The following is a 27,240-nucleotide window of genomic DNA, read 5'->3' as shown; positions in this document are numbered from 1 at the left end:
TAAAATCCCATGTAAGCTTTCAGTCAAGCAGAGTACAGCACTTAGAATGCAAGCCTGAAATGCATTCTGGCCATTTATTTCTGCAAGTAAACTACATTTTCATCAGTCTGTGAGCTGCCGGAGTGAAGGTCCAGAGATACTGTTGTCTGACAACATTAAGTGTAGCCTCACATGCTAAGGGTATAATTGGTTTTACTTGTTTGTGTGCACTGAGTACCTTTGCAGGCACTGATCATCTGTAGCACCATCTCTGCTGCCCCACGGTCATGCAGACGGGACTGCTGATACAGGAGCCTCTGTTTCTCCATCTCCTTCTCCTGTTCCCCAGAGACAGCACAGTGAGCCAGTCGCCTCAGGCAACTTCCCCAATCCCCACACACACGCGCACACTCACACACTATCTTATAGTGCTCCCTATCTTATACTGCACTTAATAACAATCACCCTCCATGTCTTCTTACGTTTGCGTCACACAAAGTACTTTGAGTTGTCTTTTATAAGGTCTGAAAGGTACAGTACGCATCTTTATCTTGTATAACTATTCCTTATCTTGGTCCTTTCAGCTTAACAAATACATAAGAGATAATAAATTTGCATATCTACCTATATATCTATACCACAATTAGTTTCATTTAGGCATAGTCACATCTGTGGTTTGGTTTCTAGTAAGGGTGTAATGATTTCAAAACAGCATGGAAACATCTGAAAAACCATATAAGTTACTTGTGATATGGTCTACTACACATCAGCGCCTGAGGACAGCAAATGAAGGTAAAACAAAATTTGACCAAACATTAGAAATAAACTTGGTGAGGAAATAGCCAATAGAAAAATCCTCTTTGGTTGATTTTAACAATTATATTTTGTTTTCTTAAGCTCTTTTGGAGATACAGTTCAAGAGGTTTACACTGTTAGTCTTACAGTTCAAATGTGAAACTGCAGTAAAGTTAAAAAGTAATGACGAATATACACTATATTTCCAAAAGTATTTACTCACACATCCAGATCATTGAATTTAGGTGTTCCAGTCACTTCCATGGCCACAGGTATATAAAACCAGGCACCCAGGCCTGCAGACTGCTTCTACAAACATTAGTGAAAGAATGGGTCGCTCTCAGGAGCTCAGTGAATTCCAGTGTGGTACCATGATAGGATGCCACCTGTGCAAGTCCAGTTGTAAAATTTCCACGCTACTAAATATTCCACAGTCAATTGTCAGTGGAATTATAACAAAATGGAATTGATTGGGAATGACAGCAACTCAGCCATGAAGTGGTCGACCATGTAAAAACAGAGTGGGGTCAGTGGATGCTGAGGCGCATAGTGCGCAGAGGTCACCAAATTTCTGCAATCACTACAGGCCTCCAAACTTCATGTGGCCTTCAGATTAGCTCAAGAACAGTGCATAGAGGACTTCATGGAATGGGTTTCCATGGCCGAGCAGCTGCATCCAAGACTTACATCACCAAGCTCAATGTAAAGTGTCGAATGAAGTGGTGTAAAGCACCGCCACGGGAATCTCTAGAGCAGTGTTCTCTGGAGTGATGAATCAAACACTGGCAATATGATGGACAAGTCTAGGTTTGGTGGTTGCCAGGAGAACGTCACTTGTCTGACTGCAAGTGTAAAGTTTGGTGGAAGGAGGATTATGGTGTGGTGTTGTTTTTCAGGAGTTGGGCTTGGCCCCTTAATTCCAGTGAAACTAACCCAATAGAACACCCTTGGGATGAATTAGAGCTGCGACTGTGAGCCAGCCTTCTCATCCAACCATCAGTGTCTGACCTCACAAATGTACTTCTGGAAGAATGGTCAAAAATTCCCATAAGCACACTCCTAAACCTTGTGGAAAGGATTCCCAGAAGAGTTGAAGCTGTTAGCTGCAAAGGGTGGGCCAACATCATATTAAACCCTAAGGACTCAGGAGGATGTCACTCAAGTTCATATGTCTGTGAAGGCAGATGAGCAAATACTTTTGGCAATATAGTGTATTTTTTAAGAATGGACCTGTTCACACGGTAACACTTCATTTGGAGTGGTCTTTTGTAGATGATTAATGAACTCTTAAGAACTCAACATACAGTGCATCCGGAAAGTATTCACAGCGCTTCACTTTTTCCACATTTTGTTTTGTTACAGCCTTATTCCAAATTGAATTAAATTAATCTTTTTCCTCTAAATTCTACACAAAATACCCCATTGTGACCATGTGAAAAACGTTTTCTCGAGAGTTTTGAAAATTTATTAAAATTAAAAAACAAAGAAATCATATTTACATAAGTATTCACAGCCTTTGCTTAATACTTTGTAGAACCACCTTTGGCAGCAACTACAGCCTCAAGTCTTTTTGAATATGATGCCACAAGCTTGGCACACCTATCTTTAGGCAGTTTTGCCCATTCTTCTTTTCAGTACCTCTGAAGCTCCATCAGGTTGGATGGGAGACGTCTGTGCACAGCCATTTTCAGATCTCTCCAGAGATGTTCAATCGGATTCAAGTCTGGGCTCTGGCTGGGCCACTCCAGGACATTCACAGAGTGGTCCTGAAGCCACTGCTTTGAGATCTTGGCTGTGTGCTTCGGATCGTTGTCCTGCTGAAAAATGAACCGTCGCCCCAGTCTGAGGTCAAGAGCGCTCTGGAGCAGGTTTTTATCCAGGATGTCTCTGTACATTGCGGCATTCATCTTTCCCTCTATCCTGACTAGTCTGCCAGTTCCTGCTGCTGAGAAACATCCCCATAGCATGATGCTGCCACCACCATGCTTGACTGTAGGGATGGTATTGGCCTCGTGATGAGCAGTGCCTGGTTTCCTCCAAACATGACGCCTGGCATTCACACCAAAGAGTTCAATCTTTGTCTCATCAGACCAGAGAATTTTGTTTCTCATGGTCTGAGAGTCCTTCAGGTGCCTTTTTGCAAATTCCAGACGGGCTGCCTTGTGCCTTTTACTAAGGAGTGGCTTTCGCCTGGCCACTCTGCCATACAGGCCTGATTGGTGGATTGCTGCAGAGATGGTTGTCCTTCTGCAAGGTTCTCCTCTCTCCACGGAGGAACGCTGGAGCTCTGACAGAGTGATCATTGGGTTCTTGGTCACCTCCCTGACCAAGGCCCTTCTCCCCCGATCGCTCAATTTAGACGGCCGGCCAGCTCTAGGAAGAGTCCTGGTGGTTCCGAACTTCTTCCATTTACGAATGATGGAGGCCACTGTGCTCATTGGGACCTTCAACGCAGCAGTAATTTTTCTGTATCCTTCCCCAGATTTGTGCCTCGAGACAATTTTGTCTCGGAGGTCTACAGACAATTCCTTTGACTTCATGCTTGGTGTTTGCGCTCTGACATGCAGTCAACTGTGGGACCTTATATAGACAGGTGTGTGCCTTTCCAAATCATGTCCAATCAACCACAGGTGGACTCCATTTAAGCTGTAGAAACATCTCAAGGATGATCAGTGGAAACAGGATGCACCTGAGCTCAATTTTGAGCTTCATGGCAAAGGCTGTGAATACTTATGTAAATATGATTTCTTTGTTTTTTAATTTTAATACATTTTCAAAACTCTCGAGAAAACTTTTTTCACATGGTCACAATGGGGTATTTTGTGTAGAATTTTGAGGAAAAAGATTAATATAATTAAATTTGGAATAAGGCTGTAACAAAACAAAATGTGGAAAAAGTGAAGCGCTGTGAATACTTTCCGGATGCACTGTATCAGTGGAGTAGCAGTAGCAAAGCATCTAAATGCACTGAAGTAAATATCTTGTAGATGTTCTGTTAATACATTAAGTTGATATAATGTTAATGTTACTTTCCTTATGCAAAACCTAACCTTACCCAACCTTACACAAAGCCTATCCCTACCGCAACCCTAATCCTAACCCTAACCTTAACCTCAACCCAAAACTAATACTAGCTTTCATGTTTTTGACATGTTACTGAGAGTCTGTTGAGAGTTTGTTTCATTTAAAAAGGATCACACAAAATAGTGTCACCAATTCCTGGGTGTTTTTTTGAAGAATAATATTTCATCTTTTTTTTTTCTTAAATGTGTAGTTAAGAAAAAAAGCCACGTTTAAGAAAAACGACTTTCTTGGAACACTTTTCTGAATTTGGACCCAGATTGACAACTTTTTTATTGTAATTTTGCACCTAAAATTTGCATAACTCTGGATATCACATATAGCGTTTGTGGTTCCACCACCTCTGTGATTGAAACCTCTCACTCTCATTCCTACAGCTCGTGGACGCTCTCAAGCAGAAATCTTTCCGAAAAAAATTATGTGTTAACGCATTATTACAAGCTCCAGTCAAGCTGAAAATATGTCCACTGTTACACCCCTAGTTTCTAGAGTACCTTTAACAGTTTGAGTCTCAAAATGATTCTCATTCATCCACCACAGTCTCTCTTCCCCAATAATCATGAGTGGTATTAGTGGTCAGGTTATTTGAGTTGCCCACGTTTTCTGACTGGCAGAAACGTTCGACTACAGCAAAAAGACTACAGCCCTACTCCTTCTGAGCACTGATATCAGCCTGCTTTTTCCTTCCCATCACTCTACAGCTGGGTGCTGCACTTTCTTACAGGTCTGCAGCCCTCTAATTACTCTACAGACTGCCAGAAGAAAGGGTTCCTGTGAAGTTGATTTAAAAAAAAATGTAAAAATCTAAACTAGGACAAACTGTTGATTACTAAATAAAGCTATAGATGTCTAATTTTGCCTGAGGTTTTCAGAAAAGTGGTACTTTAAATACAGATCCTGTTATTAACCTGTTGATGAAAAGAGATTATACATAAAGAGAACATACCCACCCATCCACCCACCCACAATGCATGCTGGAAATGATGCTGATCCCACCCAAAAAGCACCCAAGCGTTTTAACCCCCCTCCCTCTACCCACTAAAGCCCCACCCTCCCATGTAAGCCTAGGTGTTGTTTAACAAAATGTGAGATGGAGATCGCGCTCTGATAAGCAGAGGGTCTCTGCATTTCTGTAACATAGTGTGTGCATGTGGATGTGAGAAAGAGGGAGAATATTTGTGAGAACAGAATGAGTCTGACTGACTGTGCAGGCTTTTACTGTAGTTCTTGGTGAGTACAGAGATGGAGATAGGTCACAGAATCCAATTAGAAATAAAGACATGAAGACGCAGTGCAGTATGACACATGTAGTTATGACATAAACACCTGTTGCCAATCCAGAGTAAAGCTTTGCAACTTAGACATTAACATGAAATCTTCTTCAGTATACACTGTATGTCCAAATATATCCAGAGACCCTGGGTCATGGAGCCCCTGGGTACACACCTTTATTGAGGTCTCCCATCCCTACACTCTGACAATGATGCAAAAAGATGAAAATTAATGAATATTATTGTCTGTTATACAATTCTCAGCTAATGTGCAACAGCCTTTTGTTTCCGGCAAAGTTATATTTCAGTTCATATTCAAGGGCTCTTTGTTTGGAAAAAAAATCTCTTAAGAACTGGCATTCAAAAATGCTCCAGAATTACCTGTAATAAAATCACTTTACATTAATCTGCATTAAAAGTTAGGAAGGGCACTGCTTTCTCCTGTAAAGTTACAATTTTAGAGATATACGAGTAAATCTCTAGATTTTTAAGACAGCAGTGAACTAGTGCTAGTCTTGAGCAGCCTAAGGCCTTGCGGGCTGAGACCCCTTAGGACCATGTCTGTCAGAGGCCTCTGGGCACTCACTCCAATGACCTGGCCAACACTTCATCCCTGGAACTGGCTTTCGCCCAGTGCTAAGTGTCTGCCAGTCATTCGTATAAAGCCCCCCATGCTGGGTTTCAGAGCAGCTGAACTGCATTCTCTGCAGTGATGGAGCTCCATCCAGTGCCTGCTTTGGGATAAGCTGGAGTGCCATGTGTGATCTAGAATTATTTCTAATCAGTGTTAGTTCTTCACCTCACTAATGCTCTTGTAGCTGAATGCAATCAATTCCTCACAGCAATTTTCCAACATCTAGTGTAAAGCCTCTCCAGAAGAGTAGAGGGTACTACAGCAGCAAAGGGGGAACAAACTTGTTAATACCCTTGATTTCAGAAGACATACTGAATGCGTAATGTCTACTTTTTTTGGACATAAAGTGTCTTAATGAAGTTGAATCAAAGAAAAACTTGATGGCTGGATTGGAGCCGAATCAAAACTGATGCAGTTATTGTGTTCAGTAGGTGAGTAAAGGTGTTAGAGATCAAGGGGTGCTGGTTCAAACAGGGACAGGCAGGAAGTACACACTGAGAAGGCTGAGTCTGGAGAGGTGGGACTGCTATTGTATTAGGGGGGCAGTTAAGGGAACCTGTGTGAGTTGCGGTTTGAATCTGTGAGAATGTGTTTGTGTCTTACGTACATACACAATCTCACACACACAAACTCTAGCACACACACCTACTATCTAGTACTAAGCAATGTTAAACTAAAGGTTTTTAGAGGACAGCAATGCAGGCTGTCTGAGAATTATTATAGGTGATCTAGTAGTATCACAATTTTTTAACATCGCAGCGGAGGTTTAGTGAAAATATGAGGTACAGGCATTAGTGTCCTCTAGAAAAAAAAGCAACGGATAAGGCTGTCCATGAGCACATCACACCAGTGTCTACGTATTTCACTTCCTAGTCAAGCCTGATTCGTCCAAATGTTGGTCTGTGATGTGTTCTACATGTCTTGTTTGCTTGTAAATTAGGTCTTATTTTGCTTTGACTTCCATCTCTCTGCACTCGCTCTGGTCATGCACAGTAGACGCGTGACACAGATACACCATGAAAACCAGGACAGAGACTCAAAAGGTAGAATTCAGCAAAGGTGTGCACAAGTCAGTCCACAGCATAAAGACAGCGGTGCAAGGGGGAAAAAGAAGGAAAGAAAGAAAGGAGGAAAGGAAAAAGAGAGAATTTTAGAAAGATAGTAGACAGCATCTGAGAAAAAGACAGAAAGTAATAAGACAATATAAAAAAGGAACAAACAATAAATTAGGACAGAAACAGAAGACAAATAAGAAATGGATAGTAAGAGGAGAAGTAAGGAATAAAAAAAAACAGGATAAAGAGAGAAAGAAGGCAAGAAAAAAACAAGAAAAAAAGACAGAACATAAGAAAATTAAAGACAAATTGAAAAGACAGAAGAAAGAAAAAAACCTGAAGAAAAAAGAAAGAAACAAAAAATAACAAAGAAATTAGGACAGAAGTAAGAGGACAGTAAGAAATAGAAACGAATGAAATGAAATAAAGAAAATGAAAAAAAAAAACTGGAAAAGAAAAAAAAAGAAGGAAAGCATGTAGGGGGTCTGGGAGCGGGGGTGTGCAAGTGCAGTGGTCAGTGTGGTCACTCAGTGGATGGAGCTGTAGCTGCTCCTCTGTGTCCCGTAGCCCCAGCCCCCGGACCCCCCATACCATCTCTGTCTGTCGCACCTCAAAGGACTGCTCCTCGCCCAACTCCTCCTCCTCCTCCTCCTCACCAATGTGACAGCTCTGCAGAGGAACAGTCACGTTAACAACTCAGTTCAGCTCTTCATACTGGACCTAAAGAACAGATCAGTGGTGTCCAATTTCAGTTCTGCAGTCCAGCCTAGTTTGGTGATTTCCCCAGCACTAATACTAATACTAAACCTGGTATCAGTTGAATGAGCTGAACCAGGAGTAAAGAGGGAGATCACAAAATTGTGCTGGACTGCAGCTTTCCAGGACCAGAATTGGATACCCCTAGAATAGATAAAGTCCCACTCACCTTTGCCATAATATCAGCATATGCCATGTAGAGGTGATCTACATCAAGTTTACTAGAGTAAAGACAAGATCAGATAAGTTAACTACATCCATTACAACAGCATTTCAGTAGATCTGTGGAAGCCACTGAAACTGGATTGAAGGCCTTACGTCTTTTCAGTAAGAGCTGTGCGACTGAAGTGAAGGATGAGCTGATGAAGAGGGTCTGGTTTCGCCTCCGTCTCTTCCTCTTCCTCTTCCTCCTCCTCCATGGTTTTCTAAACAAACCAAATTCCATATATATACCACATTCCCTGCAGCATAACCACACTGTGCCAACACATGACACTGTGAGACGAACGGTCAAATGCAGACTTACAGATAAATCATCAATCATCTTATCCTCAAAAGAGTAGCCTTCATTCTCTAACCAGTTGCGTTTGTATCCATCCAGGAACAGATTGGATCCCCGGTGTCTGGAAGGGACAGGATGAGGGGAAACTTTAGAAGTGTAACTAAAACAATGGCTGTGTCTTCATAACATGCAATTACAGTAATGAGTGAAAGTGTGCACTTAGAACCTGGGGATGTTGTAGAGGGGGGTCATCCTGAAACAGGCCACCACAGCCCTGCGGCGCTGTTTGGACAGCAGCTTGTGCCAAACCATTTTCTTGGATTTGAAAGGGTGTTCAGTCTGAGTAGAGAGGAGACAGGACAGATGATAAATGATTATTTGGCAAGTAAAATCATCTTAAATGCAATTTAAATATCACATATTTTGAGATCATTGTGACAATATTAAGATTAATTCACTTATTCACAGACGTGTTTTGCTTAAGTCATTAAGAGCTGAGCTTGGGAGCATCATTCTGTGGAGTGATGGAGTTCAATCTAATACCGTTGGAATGGGGTTTGTGATCAGTACCTGACCTGACCTAATGCTCTTGTAACTAAGCGCAATCAAATCCTCACAGCAATGTTTTAGCACCTAGCGTAAAGCCTTCACAGAAAAGTAGAGGCTGTTACTACAGCAAAGGAGTGAACAACTCCTTATTAATACACTTGATTTTGAACCCTGGATGAGCAGGTGTCCACAAACTTTTGGACATGTAGTGTATGAATATGTGTGTATGTACCACTTACCACTTCAATGTGGTACAGCACAGCAGAAACCTCCTGTACTCTCTTCACGACTTTCTCTGGGTTTTCAGCATCTTCTGCCTTGCCTGAAGTCTCCTTATAAAGAGCCATTTGCCAGCGCATGGAGGGATCCTCCACCTGCAGACAGTGAGAAAGGCATGTGTTAACACCTCCCAACAAACACAAATACATACATGCACCCTTTCCTTTAGTCCTCACCTTGCCCTGAAGATGAAGGTTATTCTGCAGGAATTCCCTCACTTCTTCATCTGTGTCTTTCTGTAACAAGATCATCAAGGATTTTACTTCAAAATGAGTAAAACAAATTGGTAATATTTTACAGATGAGATGTGTTCATACAGATATACAGTACCTAACAAGCATCATAACACCTGCTGAAAAGAAATGACATCAAAATGGACTAAACCATCCACTACAACACCTAATGCTTGTTGGAATAAGCCTTTATAAATGTTTGTCTATTACCTTAATGTCAGGTGATATAAAAGGCTTACACATGTGTAATGTAGCCTTATGAACGCTGTTTTTCAGTAAAGTGTTATCAATAAATTTAACTGCAGGTTCACAGAAAAGACTAAACAGTTTGACCCGCCCCTGTGTTCTAACATTGCTCTCAATGAAAACAAAGTATTACATCAAACGAATGTACTTCTTTAGTGGCTCAGTACCAGGGAGTAGCGGATCTTGGCCAAGTTTATGAGCTCTTGGTCTGCAGGGGAACACATGTTCAGACCAATGGGGAGCAGCTTCTTCAGAGCAGCTACAATCAGTGACGTCTGCACAGAGTAGCGATCACCACGCCGTTTCTTCTTGGTACGTTCTGCGTCAGCACCTCCACCCTGCAAAAACTCAGCAGTTAGACTCTAGCCTTATTAGTCTTGACAGAGGATGTGTGATGTTTCATTCAAAAACAGCTGGTATGAGGAGCAAAACGTGTGTAGAAGTCAGATTTTATAGCAAAAAAACAGAGAGAGAAGAGAGAGAGACCTGAATGAAGGTGTTGACAATATCCAAATATGATATACAGTTACAAGCCACTTTATTAAGTACCTAGTTTCTACGCTCTCTGTCCATTTATGCACTTTGTAGTTCTAATAACTCATTGGTCAGTACTCCCACCGGACCACCAAGCAGGCAAGCTTCAACATTAACTTTTTGGACTGTAATTTCACCATCCTGAACAGAGTTTATACTCACCATTTGTTAAAATGAAAATGTGAACACATCAATGTGAACATATCTCTGTGGGACTTAATTCAACTTAAATAATTGTTATTATTATTATTATTATTATTGTCTAAACCCATTTGCCTTGTAGCTTAAGACCTGTAAACTATGTCTGGTACAGATGGGTCAAAATCAGCCCAAAAAATGTGTGAATAAAGTTTCTCAAATGCTGGCCACTCAAACACTTGGATCATGATTCTCCAAAAAAAGCTAGATTTAACTGTTATAAACAAGGAGACAGTTCATGGGTTAAAATATGGATGAGAAAGCTCAATAATGCTCAATATGGCTCCTGCTTACAGGGAAAGTCTCACCCTTCAATAAAAAAGAGCTAATCAGCTCAAAAGTGGGAAGTCATCCCTTTAGTTGCTGAGATCTGCACATGCCCAGTAGTCACAGTGTAACTGTAGGATTATAATATCCACCTATATGGACCTGATGAAATGGACAGTGAGTGTAGATACAAGTATCAATATACTGTTTAGCTGAATAGGCAAAGTATGTGTAATTTAAAGAAATAAGAAGGGAAATTTGAGTCGTGGGTAAATGATCTAAGCTTAGTTTATCTACTGCACAACCTGGGGGGTTCTCATGTTGCAAGGGGTGAAATCATGCGTGGAAGGCAAACATTAATCTCAATCTCTGAAATCTACAGATTCATACTATACTTCTGTCGATAAGTGTTAGGTGTAGGATAACAGGTAGGGGGCAGTGTTGGTGTAGTGAAAGACCTGTCTATGCACACGCAATTGCAGTCCTGTTGTTAGTAATGTGACGTAGGTCACTAAAAACCAGCACAGCACACGAGAAACCAGGCTAAGGGGCCTCCTCCATCACAGCTCAGCTCTCACGTGTTCACATGCATGCATTCCACTGCTGCAGCTGCAGGATTCCATTACTGATTGTTATCTGCTGCCATATGAGTTCCCTCCAGCCTGTGCGTGGAAGTAAGAGAGAAATAGTACATGTGCATGTGCAGGCTTGTGACCTTGAATGTTAGGCAAAGAGGGAACCATTGCTGAGCAGATAACAGGTGACACTGCAGTAATGACCTTCCTACAGCACAGGAGTGGAGGAATAATTCTAAGGCCTTATCTTAATAGATCCTACAATTGGTACACACCCATAAGGATGTTTTCAGCGACTGGACATGTGAGTTGGGTGACATCATCGTGTGGGTTCATAGATATGGATATGTATTCTGAGTAAATGAACTACAGGGAAGGGAGTTTCTCTTTAAGTTCAAGGGTTTAATTGATTTAGAATGGAGGGGCGTCAGTAGGAGCTGGGGAATGTGATTAAATCCATGAAAGCAATGTCCCCCTACAAAAAAAGGTTATTCATAACACAATACATTCTTGTTGTCCTAAATACTATGAAGAGATGAATAATGACAGAGGATATATTTATATAAAGCACAGCTAAAGAGAAGAGGGGATTAAAGGGGCCCCCTGTGAGGGCGCTTCACCACCACAACCTCAAAAACAGTCAACAACAAACAAGAAAAAGAGCAGCAAAAGAAAGGAGAAAGAAGGAAGAAAAGGGCAGAGAGAAAAGGGACTCTGCATTGACTTGCAGCAAAACATGATCCAGCAAATGGCAAACCCATCAAACTCAACGGAAGGCAATGGGACTCAGGCACAGCAGCACAACGGCAGCTGAACAGAGTGCCATGAACCTGATCCTGCTAACTAGAACTGAGAGCTTTCATCAAACACCTTACAAAGCAACATCACACACACGGGCAGCGATTGGGGCTTAAAGTGAGTGACTAGATAATAAAGTATAGGAATGATTATAGAACATCACATTAAATTGTTCTTAGCTGCTACATTTCATTAAATGGGACATTAAATGTTGCTGTATGTGTGTCAGTGCGTGTCACTGTGCCAGTGTGTGTGGGAGTTTGATGGAAAGCCTCAGTAGTGTGGTGCCATGCGATCAGCACAGCCTTGTCGTGCAGAAACGTGGTCTAACCTCTCCGTCCCCCGCCTAGAGAACCCAGCATCCACACCAGGACAGAACACAGAGAGAAACAGCACTGTTAACATCCCTGCTCCAGTGTATCCACAGCCCTGTTCATCCGGCCAACAAACCCACCCTCACAAGAGGATCAGACAAAACAAAAAAAAACAAAAAAAAAACAAACAACAGAAGCAGCAAAAACCGCTGCCCCGTAGATGACCAAACCACATGAAGAGGAGAAAGACTCTGCTAGATAAAGTACAGCAAGCAAGTGATGAAAATAGAAAGTGCTAACAAACTACTATCCGTCTGCTATTTGTCATAAGGAGAAGAAAAAAAAACAGAAAATATAACATTATCACATTTTAGCTGAGTATAGCAGTCTAGGACTGTGCTTGAAACGGTGTTGTCTTGTTCGGGTTGATGCAGACTTTGGGAGTATTTTTTCATCGTTTTATTTTTTATTTCTTATTATTGATTTTATTTCAACAAAGGTTATTTTACATGCATTTCAACAATAATAACAGAAACAACAATTGTAGAGTAATATATAAAATAAATAATAAAAGTACGGTTCATTAGAAGTTGTAATTTGCACAAGTCACATGAATTTTATTGTTATTGGAGGCTCTTACTGCAGTAACTCGGGTAACTGTCACTGGCACAGGCCTACAGTCATGCAAATTTTTGACAACATTCAAATCACATGTTCTGTTGCTTTTCTAAATGAAAATAATTTCACACATTCTGTACAGAGAACAAAGTTTTAACATATTGGGAAAAAATAAAACAAAACATGAAATGTAGCTTATGCAAAAGTTATTGCACGTTATACTATTTTGTTGTTGTTTTTTTTCCTTTCCAATATGTCCAATATGTTAAGCTCAAAAAATAAATAGGTGAAAAAAAAGTTAACACATTCTCTACAGAGACACACATTTTAAAGCACCTTTTTACTGTTTAATTGCTGAATTTGACATGTTGGGAAAAATATAAAAGATAAAATGCAGCCTGTGCCAAAGTTATGGCACATTTTGTTTAATTATATATATATATATATATTTTTTTTATTTATTTATTTTTTTTATTCCAATTTCTTAAACTCAGCCATAAAGTTTGCTTTCTGTAGAGGACGTATTAACTTATTTTTGCTTAGAAAATCAACAAAACGTGAATGGACTGGACAGACAATGAAAAATGTATTAGACAGCATCCTTTTTTACTAACTGAATTGGATTTGAGCTCAGGGTAGTGTGCGTTCTACCTGTCACTGCAGACCTCACCTTGCTCATCTTGCTCTTGCTGTCAGCTGTGAGGAAGGACATGTTATTAATCTCATTCATCACCACAAAGTTCTGCTCCTCACGCTTGAAGTTCTGGAGAAAAGAGGAGAGTGGCACTTAAAAACTGAAAGGACTGGTTTGTAATGATATAATGAATACACCAGCAGCACTGCAGGAACACTCACATGAGATTTGGACCAGAAGATGAAAACTTCTCCCACCATCCTGAAGAGGTCTTCAGCATCAGGATCAGGGCAAGTCAACCACCTCGCCCTTCAAACGCAAAGATATGAAGTAATAACTTCATGTCACACACTCACAGAGAGCATACTGTACCTGTTAATACTACAGTCTATTGCCAGCTAAAGCTTACAGTGCTGTAGTGAAAACTGCAGATGGGTAATTTTAAGAGGAGGATTCGTGAGAGTTTACTATATTGGTTGTATATACAGTATTCACTAGCACATCACTGTACAATGAAATTTGATTTGAGTTTTTTCATTCCCTCACTACTCAGTATGCATTATGCAAGTATATCATTCAGCCATTGGGAATCTCTGAGGTGTCAACGAATCTTGACTGCTAGCCCAGCCACTGAACTACAAATAATTAATACATTTGAGTTAGCAGTGTGAACAGTTACCCCGGCACAAAATGTTTCTTTACCCTTTTGGCCAGAGAAAAGAAGCCAAACTGAGGTAAGACATCTAGATAATCTTTCTAATTTTAGCTTTAAATTTCTTGTCCTTCTCATTGATGAATTACTTCTGTCACTGAGGTGATCTATTCATCCATTCTTTCCATTGTAGTTACAGCTTGAAGACACCTACTACAGCTATGCTGTTGCAATAAAATATTTGGCTTTCTAACAGTAACGTTTGCCTCCTCCTGCTTTCACCAGCTAATTAACAAAAAAAGAAAAAAAAGAAACTTCAGAAAAGCCACTCCCCAAAAATCCACCCCAAAGCTGTTGTAGTTTTTCCAAAGTTCCTTCCACCTTCAAGATGTGTTATCAAAAGGGAGCCCATCTAGTCTTTAAAATGGAAAATCTCTCTCTGATGACTGGTACCTCACCACTTTGGAATCTGAGTAAGCATGTTTACAACAGATGTAGTGATGGACTTTTTATATTTTGGCCAGAGTGTCCCACTATGCTTGGAATGCTGTTCTATAAGTACCAGCTTCCTAAACTTATGTAATTGTAGTAGGTTGTATAGACTCTAATTCCCGTATGCCCTGTGGGCTTCAGCACCTGTTATTGTCCACGTAGCGGATGAGCAATGGGTAGAGGGCGTAAAGGTCTCGGCAGAGCACAGCAAACTCGTCCCGAATTGTTCCGCCTTCGCTGTCCACCTCAGTCTTCCCCTCCATGCGCAGCTGCTCCTCTTCGGCAACCACCTTTCCTGATCGCTTCTTGAGCTTCTCCATGGTGGGGATGAAGTGAGACTTCAGCATTTCTGGCTTGGCCCTGCTGACAATGGGCTGGGCGAACACTGAAGTAAACAGAGAGGTAGAGGATGAAGATGGTCACTGAAGAGCTCAGGAGCAATGTCATTTTGAATCTCCTTCATAATTAAGGTTTTTGGAAACAATGTAACTGGCACTTAATGCAAGTCAATGTAAAGTATCACTCAGCATGCCAGACTTCAACTAAATTACAAATCAGTTCCATGCTATGAAAACAAAAGCAACTGGCAGAATCACCCTTAGAAAGCTTCTAGAAACATCATATGCCAGTGACTGAAGTGACTAATTATTAGTCGCCTACTAACCAGCTAGTCTCTTCATCCAGGAGGCCTCATCAATGCCCAGGTTATTGACCACTATCTTCATGATGCTGCCCAGGAGCTGGTTGAGGTGTTCGGAGGTGACATCTGTGCACAGCTGTCCTTCCTGTTCAGGGAAGCTCTCTGGTCCCCTCTCCCACCAGCGGGGGAGGTAGTTACACAGCATGGGCAGGGTAATTTCAATAACATGGGGCATCTCAGTATAGCGGGCCCCGGACTCTGCCAGGTCTCCGATCTCCTTCATCAGCACGTCCAGCTCAGGGATGTCCAGGCACAACTCCTGCACCTGACTGGGCAGACCCAAGACTAAAGAACAAAGGGGAGAAGAACTTTCAATAGATCAACAGTACAGTTCTCACACAGCTTTAACTACACATATGGAGCTTTTAAGTTACCAAAACATGTTCTATGCACATGGTTTGCTAAAGTACATTAAAACAAATAGTATCAGGTACTCACTTGCTCTCTCTCTTGGTGTTTTGGTTGTATAGACTGAGTATGCATTGAACTCATTGAGGTTGGGCTCCAAAAATGCCACAGGCATAGCAGCAGCCAGATGAGCCAGACACTCCCCAAGAGCGGGCCTTAGCCTATAGACAGCGTACATTATTATTAAACAAAATACGATTTCTCACATTGCTTTACATGTGCATGTTTTAGAGTGGGTGATATCACAAAAATGTAACATCACAAAAATATTTACCAGTACCAGTGATAAACTGTTATACTGTCTACCCCTAGGATCTGGCAGCAAAAGCTAAGTTAGTTTTAACTTACTTTTCAGCATGAGGGGTCTTAACTGTGCCCACAGAGTAAATGCTGCACATGAGGCGATAGCAGGATATCTGCAAGTCATCCACTGAAATAGAAAGAGAACACATTCGTGTGAAATATAGCCTTCATTTAACTTGAAACTATTGGACAATATGAATAAACAACCAGAAAACGTTAGAAAATTATATGGATATCTTACAGATCACATCATCTCCAAATTGATGCTGGGCGATGTGGTCGAAAAGAGAAGTAAGCACTGGCAGCAGGGCAACAGTGGTGTAGTTAATGTTCTGAGACACCCCTTTAACCTTTGGGGAAGAAAGCAGTGAAGAATTATAGCGGCCCTGACATGATAGTGTGACAGGAACTAACACACAACAGCACCCATGGGACATCTAACCTGATTTTTGGTGGACACTTTGCCCAGTTTGAGGTTCTCAACCATCTTCTCAATGTCATCAGCAGCACTCTCAAAGAAGGAGCGCAAGCCAGCCTTTACGATCTCCGGGCCGGACTTCATCACAGTCCTGTACAGAGTAATGGAGTTAGGCCAGGTATCTGTATCTGAGTTCTAAAGACTGAATATACTGCTCACTTTGTGTTTTCCATCCACCCTCACATCTGACTCAACTCTTGCGGGGCTTGCTAATTTCATAGTGAGCTGACTCACATATGCAGTGGTCTGGGACTGAGAACTGCTGGGGTTATAGAGGGAGGAGAGAAAGAGTAATGGGATGTAGTGTGTACTGGTTTCCTAAGAGAGAGTTATTAAATTACCTGGCATCCAGTGAACGGGACAGGATGTGGAGACAGTTTACTACAGCTGATGCATCAGTTCCTGTACACAACACACACACCATGGACAGGTGTCACTAATGGATCGCAGGACTGTACCCGGCACCATCATGTCGTGGTACCACTTTGGTAGGGTTGGTGTTATGAGTTATTGTCGATTTGTCAAAAATCACCGCCATTGTAATATAACATGCACATAATAAATGATAATAATAAATAAAGGACAAGAGAACACAAGAGCAACTTGCATCAGACACTTCTGCTTTTGGAGATGCTAACAACATCGGTAACAATGCAGAACACAGACTTATCATTTAAATGTTTGCAAAAAGTTTGTCAGTTATAGGCATGTTTAAATGAATTCATTGGTTGAATAAATTGCATACACATACATTACACTCAGTAGGGTTGAACAATTTTGGGAAAAATTGCAATTTTTATATATTATATATGTATATTTTTATATATTTATATATTGTAATTGTGATTTAATTTGATTATTTTAAGCACATCTATCTTTTGAGACTTGAGGCTAAATCTACAGCCAGATTGCCACTTCGGAAGCTCTGCATTATAGGGTAAGAATTCCTCTTTTAATACATTGAATAATCCAAGATATAATTAAAATTGCAGCTCTGGTAAACTAAAAATTGCACTCTTTCAAATTTTGATTTCAGGATAAAAATGGTTCAGACTTAGTGTGCAAAGGATTATTAGGTTGGCTTTAAAGTAGCTGATATACCATGAATACAGTCACAATGATTGCAATGAGAAAGCACATGCTAAAAAATGCAATGGAATTGTACAGCTGCTGTTTATTGCTCTGTGTGCATTTTTCTTATAAGAGCATTTTGTAGAAAAATACATAATATAAGCTTTTACTTTATTTTCAAGTCAGCATAGTGCTGAACAGGGTGAGTCACAAACATTTAAGCAAAGCACAGCAATTTATAGCAGAAGCACTCGGAGAGCAATGCCAAGCGCAGTGTGTGTGTGTGTGCAAGCGAGAGAGAGAGAGAGAGAGAGAGAGAGAGAGAGAGAGAGAGACAGAGGTGAAGAAGAAGAACAAATTGCATTAGTAAAAGACAGAAACAGCAATAAAAAGTAAAAGCAAATAGTATAGAAGCTTGTATGAATGGAACACAGTGAGGGTTTATTAATAAAACAGAACAGCAGAGCTGAGAGGCAAAGAGATGTAACATCAGCCTCTTATGCAGGTTCTTACCAAAGAGGGAAACTCTGTGCCTCACTAGAGCAGCCAATTTACAGAAGATACTGAGGCAGGGGGAGAGAGAGAGAGAGAGAGAGAGAGAGAGAGAGAGAGAGAGGGAGCAAGGGAAAAGGAAAAAAAGTGAGGTAGGGATGGAGGGAAAAAGAGAGGGTGAAGTTCAGGTAAGGATAATAGAAGGAGAAAATCAATGTGGTCCAGAAATGAGAGTAAAACAATGGGCAGACACTGAAAAGGGAAACTGCGGAGAGATGGAACACAAAGTACCACAGGCAGAAGGGAATACAAGGAGCAGAAAGAATGCAGCATTTAAATACAAAAAGTCTGTCTCCTAAATGTCTAAGAGCTTTAAAAATCACATGAAATAACATTAAATCCATATCCTTGATGTAGCTTCAACAACAGTAATTTAGAAAATGAACAGATGTAGGATTCACTACTGCCTAACATCAATTGCCTAATATCAATTTTTGAGCTGGCCAGAACAACATTTTACAGGCTTGGAACACTTGTTCGTATTTCTGAATGGGTATTTGAACACTCATCCTCAAAATCACCCTTAATACATCATTAATTAGAATTATCACTTTATTAACCAAGTCGTGGTTTTTTAGTTAGTTGCCTTTACTTATTTTATCAAGTCATTTGGCTAGTTTGCTGTGTTTTATCATGGAAAGCAGGAGTGAGGGCATGAGTATTCAAATCTAATTCATTGTAAGTTTTATGTGAGTAAATACAGGGTATCTGATATTTGAAACATTAATTACCTGGCAATCATCTCTTTCTCCTTGTTGGAGGCATGGCCACCACTGCCCAGCACTTTGGCAGGAGTGGACAGAAAGTAGAGACAGTGATTCTTAAAGTACTGGTTTACTAGAGGCAACAGGATCTATGGATGAAAAAGCATGAAAAAACAACTCTCAGAGTTTGATACGTTTTCACACTGGGTGCTAAGTGCACTTTTAAAGGCATATATGAGGGCTGAGGTTTTCTCACCTTGGCAAAAAATTTAATTTCCTGCTCATGGGGGGATTTCTCAACTCTGCCGCTGCTCACAACAGCCTCTGTAGTCACACATAAATGCACAAATCAGTTATCATACTAGGTGTTATTTCTGTTAAAGAGTAAGATTATTTTATTCAGCATTATCTGAGTATTGCAAAAATAGCTTATATCCATACCGAGATGAGCAATGAACTCCTGAGCAATTTCCATCCACTTCAGCAGCTTCTGTAGGAAGCCATAAGCAAAACGCTTCTCGATGGAAGAAATCTCCTGCTCCATGTCCTTCAGACCCCTGCACAAGAGACAAAGCACAAGAGAGCATCAGAGGAGAAACACTTTAAAAAAGAAACAACAAGAAAGATTAAAAATTAAGTAAGCCAATGCAGGGAAGGGTCATCACGATCAATGGTCACATTTACCACATTTTCATTTCTTAATCAACTCTTCTCTGTTAATAATGTAAACACTCATTGTGTTTATTTGATATTTAAAGAACATGATCAAAAAAAGCCAAACATGTATATATTTTATTAACTTTCTGAACAAGAAAACACATGAATAGGAATATGAGTCAGACATCGGTTGGATTTATGGTAAGCTCTCATTAATAAGAACTGCACTCTGAATAATTTTGCACATACACCCTGAAAAAATACATCACACACTTGTGCAGCTTTTATATGATAGAAAACATGTTAGCACACAGACAGCACCATTTCTACATTTGAATGTGGTCAACGTGCAGTTGATGTTACAAGGATAGTGTAGCATACTGGGTAATATCATTGCCCTAATAGTATAAGCTGGGATTTGATTCCTCACTTGGGCAATTACTAGTGCAAGACTCCTAACAGTATATTCACCTACCTCTGTAAAATTATTACACTGTTCTGGATAAGATTTGCCAAATGCATTAATATAATGCATGTGCTGTAACTCGTCTGGCAGCGGATTTAGATAAGCTTAAAGGGCTATCGCCAAAATCTCAAAATGTTTCACCAGCAAGACATTCAGTTACATAGGGTTAAAGGCAAATTGCCTAACAATTTGCAAGTTTTAATACCTGGTGACAGCATATCCTTCAAACTGAAGGAATTTAAGCAAGTCTTGGGCTTTTTCCCTGTCTCTGGATTTCTCCTTGGCCGTCAGCGTATCATAAGGAACAAGCAGAGGATGGGTTCCGCCACCTGTAATGACACATATAGCATTCAGTAATAAGCAGTGCCTGTAATCATTTGACCGATATACTTATTACAACTCCTGTGAATAATCTGTTCTTATTCCTATTCATCCATCCTTCCACCCATTTTCTACGCCGCTTCTCCCTCAGGGTCGTGGGGGGGTGCTGGAGCCTATCCGGTCATCGGGCGGAAGGCAGGATACTGGACAGGTCGCCAGTCCATTGCAAGGCAGACAGACATACACATTCACTCACACACTCACACCTAGGGGCAATTCAGCATGTCCAATTGGCCTGACTGCATGTCTTTGGACTGTGGGAGGAAACTGGAGAACCCAGAGGAAACCCACGCAGACACGGGGAGAACATGCAAACTCCACACAGAGAGGACCCTGGTCACCCGGCCGGGGAATTGAACCAGGCCCTCCTCACTGTGAGGCGACAGCGTGCCACTGTGCCACCCTTATTCCTATTTACATGATTACTATTTAACATTCACTGTTTCATTCACATTAAATTATTTATGAGAAGTTAAGCTGTGATTGGGTATGTTAATAATAAAACATGATTTGCTCCAAATGATCTTTCTAATTGCCACGTTGGGAAGCAGTAGATCACAGTTCAACAATGTTAAGGGTTACGTGTTACCAAAAACATGTTACAGTAACGTGGTTACCATTTTTCTGTAACAAGGTAGTGTAACACATCACTGTTCAAATACTTATTATCGCACTACATTCACTGACTTGATAAGAATGACTTTACTTGCCTTCCTCATATGTCCTTAAAAGAGCCAAATTAAATTAATGTGATGCATTTTTGCATGTCTGTTCCTGTACATAATTTGTGCTATGGAAGATTTTGATGCTCTCAAATAAAAGTGATCATTTTCACACATTTTTCTATATGCATAAACATTCATATTCCCACACAAAAAATGTGCTCGAGTATAATAAAAATACTCTTGGTAAAATATTTTGTTTAAAACTACTTAAGTATCAAAAATAAATGTCTGTGAATTATTAATGATATTATTCTGATGAACATTTTATATTAATACGAGCTGTGTGGCAGCAGACATTAAAACAGATTTCCTTTATCACTGCAGTCACACAGATTTCCTTCATTAGAAACTGTAATTATGTAGACAATATAAATATACAGAACTGATATATGGAGCTCTTAACCGGGCCTCTGCCTTATATGTTCCATTGTTGATAATGATGCCTTGCCTAGTGTATTACAAATGTATTGTAATATTATTATAAATGGAACAAATATCTGTCAATTACTGTTAATTTAAGGCCTCTAATGTCAATACAATGCCATTAAACATTTTATGTAATCTTGCAGTTCATAGTATAAATTGTTCATAAATATGCTGTGTATCACTTTATATATATAGATTAAAATAAAAATATTATCCAGTGCTCATTCATGTGTTATGAAGTCCATATGTAGTAAGCCTTCAAACAAAGTTTTACCGACAAATTATTGCTGTCCAAAGAAAAACAAGTATCTCCAAAATGGTAACTTTACAAGAGAAGGCAAAACTGTTCTTTACTTCTAATGTAAGTGAATGTGAAGAGATTGAAGATCCAAGTCATTTTGGATCATTTCTCATTCGTCATTAAATTTTCACTCAATGTAAAGGACAGCCACCATGTTCAAATGATACAGAAAACTAAAAATCGACAAAAATGGAGATACATGTTTTTCGTCGGACAGCAACGAAATGTTAGATGTAGAATAAATGTTATGTAGTGCTGTAATTTGTTCAATTAACAGAATCTAGCCATCACCTTTGGCTTGAAGCTCCATCTTCTTCTTCCGTCCCCAGGTGTTGTGGTAATTCTCAGCCAGTTGCTCTGCCATTGACTAGAGATGGAAAAATGTAAGAATCAAAAAGGGGATGGTACAGTAAAGCATTAAACTACTTAAATATTCAACATATATTCCATCTCGTAGCATACCTGCAATTCTCTGGACAGAGCCATGGTAGCTAAGTCCACTGGCTGGGGAGAGTATCCCTGGCTGGGATCATATGTAGCCTTTGGGGATACAGAAACACACAACTTTGGGTTTAGATTCAAATAATATACCTTTTAAGCCAGATGTTGCTTCCTCACTCTCTGTGTCTATCCTTTTCCTCCCAGTATTACCTGAGCAGTTTGGGAAATCTTCCTGGTGGCAGTGGTAGCAGCCTTTTCTACCTTCTCTCCTTCATCTCGGGCCTTCTCTATAGTCCACTCCCAAGCCAGCATGGCCTTAATAGACTCTTTAATGGGCCAGCGATAGATCTCTTTATCCTGAGGGACAGAGGAGGGCAGCTTTCTTAGAACTGGCATGAAAAAGTAATCAGTATAGTCACTGGACTTTGCTAACTGCAGTATCTGAATAGTGAAAAGCTTAATGTATGCACGTTCAGACCTTTTCAGAAAATGTCTTGTATGGTCGAAGCATGGGATGTGTCTTGGCAATCTCATCCAGCGTTTCTCCGTATGTCCAGTTGTTCTGGATCTGAAAGAAAATGTTTTTAAATGAAATACCACTAAAACCTTTCTAATTATCAAAAATATTTTGGGAAATAAGTGATGTTTGTGAGAGAAGTTCAGACTAACCTTCTCAAAAGCCCACTTATCGTGAGTGTGCTCTGCATATTTGTTAATGAAGGCATCCAGTTTCTCTGGGATGATGGTGCTGTGAAAAGCCAATCAGTTAGTTTATGAATCCTGCTCTTTTTATCCTGGAGCTTTCATACTTTTACTTCTTTAAAGAGGATGAAAACAAATTCCTGACTCCATGTTCACAAAATGAAGTTAACATAGTTGCTTCTCCATGGCAGTACTCACTTGGTGGTCTCCACAGGTCTGGGATCAAAATTGCCCTCAGCATCAACAGTGGCTTTCTTCTCTGTTGCAGAATAGCTTGCATCTACGTAGTCTGGAGGGATGGCACCAGCAATGGCACAGATGCATGGCATAGCGATTTTGAACAGCTCTGCATCAAATTTCTGTAAAGGGAAAAATCTGTTAAGAATAGGTCTGAGACCTATAGGTCTGTAGATATGTTGAGTATTTATGCTATTAAAAAAAAGAGCAATAATCCACATGAGGCGGTGTGTTACTGTGATTTTAGGCACAATAGACCTAAACCCTGCCCACGTACCTGTGATAATCACTGTACACATGGTCTCAAGTGGCTTACTGGTTTTAAAAATCGTGACAACAAATATATGATAAAATACACACATAAAAAAAAGTAAGGGGAAAATAAAAAAAAAAAAAAACATGGCTGTACTCCTAGGCAGTTGCTAAGGTACTGCTAGGCCATTGCTATGGTATCCTAGGTGGTTGCTAACGTGTTCCTAGGCCATTGCTATAGAAACACAGGCATTTGCTAAGGTGTTGCTGGGCTGTTGTTATGGTATCCAGAAGGTTGTTAAGTTATTGCTGGGCTGTTGCTATGGTATCCCATAGTTGCTAGTGTGTATATGAGTGTATGTACGTACTGTCTAGGAAAGTTGGTGTGACATTATTTTTGGCAGTTAGATTTGAAGTTTCTCAACATTTCACCACTTTTTTTATAGCAAAACCAAATGTTTGATTGATTGAAAAGTATTCACATATGAGCTCTACAATCCTGCAGAATTCCATGGTCCTAGCTGAAAAGACTGTAGAATCCTTCATTTTATATGTAGATTTTAATTACCAAATTACACCTGCAACAACAACACTAATATTCGCTAGCATCACAAAGCGATTTCCTGTATTGTGTTAACATCCAGCTAAGACTGCCATACATTCATATCTCCTAACTGGATTTAATATTATTTGAGGCAAATCTACCCAAACCATGGACATTTCAAGGATGTAAGACATTTCAGTAATATATGGTTTATAGTTTATGTTTTATTTTGCAGTTTCAGAGTGAATCATTCAGTGAATAATTCAAATCAAAGCCCACCACTAAATATTAAATAGAGGAGAAGTTTAGCCTTTTAGCAACCCCTCAGTTAAAAAAAGAAAAATCATTTCATCTATCAACACACTCAGTGGTTCATTATGTTCGTGCCTCACCTTGTGTGCCAGAGACTCAAAGATTCCCCAGAACAGTTTGCGTGAGAGATGCAACTCCTCCTCTGATGTGATGCCAAAGTTAGCCCAGCCGTTGGGTAGGCAGTAGTACTTCCAGCAGCGCTCATAGTGATTAGTCAGCAGCTGAGAGAAAGAGTCAGCTCAGCTCTCAGCAATAGCCAATAACATGACTCAAAAATGGAAGCATGTGAAGCGTGAAAATGCTGGCATACAATTCAAGCAAAATGAGCAATGAACAAGTGTGCATACTTTCAGTGGCATCTTGGCATACTCATTGAGAATTGGCACATCAAACACAAGTCTCCTCAGCAGGTGCTGTAGCATTGATGGATGCAGATACCTTAAAATACACATCAATAAAACCAAAACTGTAAAAAAGACTAAAACACCCTAAAATGTAAACATAAAACAGACTACAGCAAAGGTGAAAGAAGAGATTGACTGACTTGACTAGGGACATGAGGCAGTCCTCAATGACATCCCTCTGGGCCTTGGTGAGGGCACGGCCACGTGACAGCCTGTAGATGGTGTGCAGCATTGAGTCAATCATAATGGCACGGTGGTCCGAGCCAGCAAACAGTGGGGCACACTTTGTGAGCAGTGGCAGCACAGCGGAACACAGATAACGGTTCAGAGCTAGAGCCATCTCCGTGGTACTGAACGCCGCCTACAGACAAACAGCACAGCAACACATTCAGACTATTGCTCAATCCATGAAATAATGGCATGCAATACTAATAACGACTTCTACATGCCTATGATTTATTATGGTACTGACTAGAGAGAAGAAATTGAGATCGAATCTAATTATTGCCAGGCATGATTTTTGCTTTATTCAGAAAAAAAAAAACACTGACAAATCTATGTGGAATCCAACACTGTTACTTTTGATATTATTTCATAAAAGGTTTCTAAACCAAGCTGACATAATAGCTCACCGTGTCTAGAGATGCTGCAGCCCTCATGTCCGGCAGGAAGCCCACCTCCAACACATGCAGCAGGAAGTCCTGGTTTTCAATGCAGTACACTCTGTCCAAGAACAACACCATGGAGGCTTTGTGGTCTGGCACAAAACTGGCAGACATCTTAGGTTCGACAGTCTGACCCTCTGTTGTAAGAGTGAGCATCAAAGTGGGCAAAACAGTAAGAGAAGAATGAGAAAGAGATCCAAAAGTAGCAAAAGCTACCTAAGATTGAGAAGTTAAAACAGAATTTTTCAGTCAATGTTTTATACTAAAATGTTTCTAGGTCTTTTTGCGCCATTTTGACCCACTCCCACCCACGGAGCTGCGTCAAAGAAAACTGCTTTCCAATATCTGACATAGTCTACAGACAAATATATTATCCTCTGCTGAAATAACACAGCCATGGTCATCAGGCTCACTGTAAAGTAACTTCACCAAATGCCATTTATTCCCAGTAAACATAAAGCAGGAATTAACATACAGAATGGTAATTTTTGGTGATTTGCAGGGTTTGGCAGCTGTCAGACTTACTATAAGGCTCTGTCACCTCTGTACGAAATTGCATATTGTTCACATGATCGGTAGCTTCTCAACTCTTTAGAATGACTAAATTCTAAAGATGATGATTCAGTAATCATTCAACTTTATTTTATTATTTTGCGGGACTTCTCTATATGTGTGCTTTGGCCCAGTTAACTGTTCAGTGGGCTAGTGCTGACTTCTACCTTAAGGTATCAAAACAAGTGTCGTTGAAATACTTTCTTTATCAATAGTAGCAGATACAGCATCTAGCCAGAGGGGCAGACCTTAAAAGACTATCTGAAAATAATATCTAACTGAAAGAATATCTAACATCAAAACAAAAATATGTCAACTCTCAGAATCAGATGTATTTGTGTCTCACAAACTCTATTTTCTAAGCCAGAGTAGAATTACCATCTTTTTTTGTGTGGGAAAGAACTTATTAACATTTCTCTCTCTTTTCATCACTGAACTTTCATTTTCTGTCTTGAGCTTGTTGATGGTTCCATTATTTCACTCCCTTTAAGCCTCACGAACAAGTAGTTACTATGTGGGGCTACGCATGGATTGCATGATGAGCTGCCATGTTAGTAATCTTCATATTAATGGCAACATACTGCAGTCAACAAACATTTTGCACTGTTTCTGTGCTTGTATGTACATCTGGTATGTCTCTTTCTTAGCATACCTTTGCCAAAAGTTGGAATCTGCACAGGCAGGCTGATGACTCCCACGAGGTCTTCAATAGGCACAAGAGATCTTAAGATAGCCCTGATTCTCAGAGCTTCACCTTTACCAGCCTGGATCAACTGTGAACAGAAGCCAAGCCAAATATTAAGCTTCAGTCTTTACATGAAAACTCATTGTTAGCATGCCCTGCCATTCATTAAAAGTAAGTTGAACTGGCACATCATACGGAACTTACATGCATCTCAGGGGCACAACGACCCAGCAAGTCAATTAGAGCAGAGTAGAATGACATGATGGCATTTCCAAGGTGCACCCTGTTCTCCTCCTGCTGCTCCTCCCCACCAAACCTGTAAGCCAAGCACAGCACAAAATCACTTGATTTATTAACAAAGAAAGGCAGTTCATGATCATTTCCAAAACAAGATAGCTAAGCTTTTCCTGACACTGCAGTCGTACATGAAGCGTCTGTCTTTCTTAGGTGTAGGCCCATCCCTGGCTGGATCTTCTGAGATCTTAATGGCATCCTCCATGGCAGCCAGCAAACCTGCCCCACCCTCTCCTCTCAGGGCTGGGCCGAAGCATTCGGGCCGTCGAATCAGCAGACGCACTACCACGTTAGCGTTCTCCTCTACGCTCTCACCTGTAGGGGAAGGTCCAGATATTCACTGCATGTTCATAAAAATTAATCACACTTTTTTGAATATTTATTAGTGTGGCAACATAAATCATATTTGATCATTATATGAGACGAGTTTCCGCACAGAAATACATTGTTAAGGGTTAAATTACCTCACACACAGAGCCAAAGCAATGTAATGAGGTTTGCGGGAATGTAATGTTAAA

The 27,240-nt window shown here is 40.3% G+C and overlaps 1 protein-coding gene across 5 annotated transcripts in view; it reads right to left on the bottom strand.

Annotated features, from left to right (window-relative positions):
• LOC108432714 (ryanodine receptor 1-like) overlaps positions 1–27,240 on the bottom strand; it is a 115,523-nt gene that overhangs the window by 28,510 nt on the left and 59,773 nt on the right. For 2 of the 5 annotated variants that reach the window (XM_017706800.2, XM_017706885.2), the window contains 37 exons: positions 26,854–27,037; positions 26,633–26,744; positions 26,396–26,516; positions 25,159–25,328; positions 24,667–24,887; positions 24,470–24,560; positions 24,203–24,343; positions 22,976–23,136; positions 22,745–22,823; positions 22,554–22,643; positions 22,286–22,432; positions 22,097–22,174; positions 21,926–22,001; positions 20,007–20,130; positions 19,120–19,235; positions 18,935–19,002; positions 18,706–18,827; positions 17,936–17,985; positions 16,693–16,753; positions 16,316–16,442; positions 16,115–16,223; positions 15,919–16,000; positions 15,601–15,731; positions 15,127–15,447; positions 14,607–14,847; positions 13,540–13,627; positions 13,355–13,447; positions 12,084–12,098; positions 9,548–9,718; positions 9,078–9,137; positions 8,862–8,996; positions 8,300–8,412; positions 8,098–8,194; positions 7,890–7,996; positions 7,741–7,792; positions 7,407–7,484; positions 218–317 (listed from right to left, as the gene is read on the bottom strand). In XM_017706800.2, the coding sequence (XP_017562289.1) occupies positions 218–317; positions 7,407–7,484; positions 7,741–7,792; positions 7,890–7,996; positions 8,098–8,194; positions 8,300–8,412; positions 8,862–8,996; positions 9,078–9,137; positions 9,548–9,718; positions 12,084–12,098; positions 13,355–13,447; positions 13,540–13,627; positions 14,607–14,847; positions 15,127–15,447; positions 15,601–15,731; positions 15,919–16,000; positions 16,115–16,223; positions 16,316–16,442; positions 16,693–16,753; positions 17,936–17,985; positions 18,706–18,827; positions 18,935–19,002; positions 19,120–19,235; positions 20,007–20,130; positions 21,926–22,001; positions 22,097–22,174; positions 22,286–22,432; positions 22,554–22,643; positions 22,745–22,823; positions 22,976–23,136; positions 24,203–24,343; positions 24,470–24,560; positions 24,667–24,887; positions 25,159–25,328; positions 26,396–26,516; positions 26,633–26,744; positions 26,854–27,037 (4,332 nt within the window). The remainder of the gene's footprint in view (positions 1–217; positions 318–7,406; positions 7,485–7,740; positions 7,793–7,889; positions 7,997–8,097; positions 8,195–8,299; positions 8,413–8,861; positions 8,997–9,077; positions 9,138–9,547; positions 9,719–12,083; positions 12,099–13,354; positions 13,448–13,539; positions 13,628–14,606; positions 14,848–15,126; positions 15,448–15,600; positions 15,732–15,918; positions 16,001–16,114; positions 16,224–16,315; positions 16,443–16,692; positions 16,754–17,935; positions 17,986–18,705; positions 18,828–18,934; positions 19,003–19,119; positions 19,236–20,006; positions 20,131–21,925; positions 22,002–22,096; positions 22,175–22,285; positions 22,433–22,553; positions 22,644–22,744; positions 22,824–22,975; positions 23,137–24,202; positions 24,344–24,469; positions 24,561–24,666; positions 24,888–25,158; positions 25,329–26,395; positions 26,517–26,632; positions 26,745–26,853; positions 27,038–27,240) is intronic. The other 3 variants (XM_037540172.1, XM_037540173.1, XM_037540171.1) reach the window with 2 other exon arrangements.

Source organism: Pygocentrus nattereri, chromosome 7, assembly GCF_015220715.1.
Source record: "Pygocentrus nattereri isolate fPygNat1 chromosome 7, fPygNat1.pri, whole genome shotgun sequence".
Taxonomy (NCBI): domain Eukaryota; kingdom Metazoa; phylum Chordata; class Actinopteri; order Characiformes; family Serrasalmidae; genus Pygocentrus; species Pygocentrus nattereri.
Note: the sequence above shows the minus strand (reverse complement) of the source record. Positions and strands in the feature narration are given on the sequence as shown.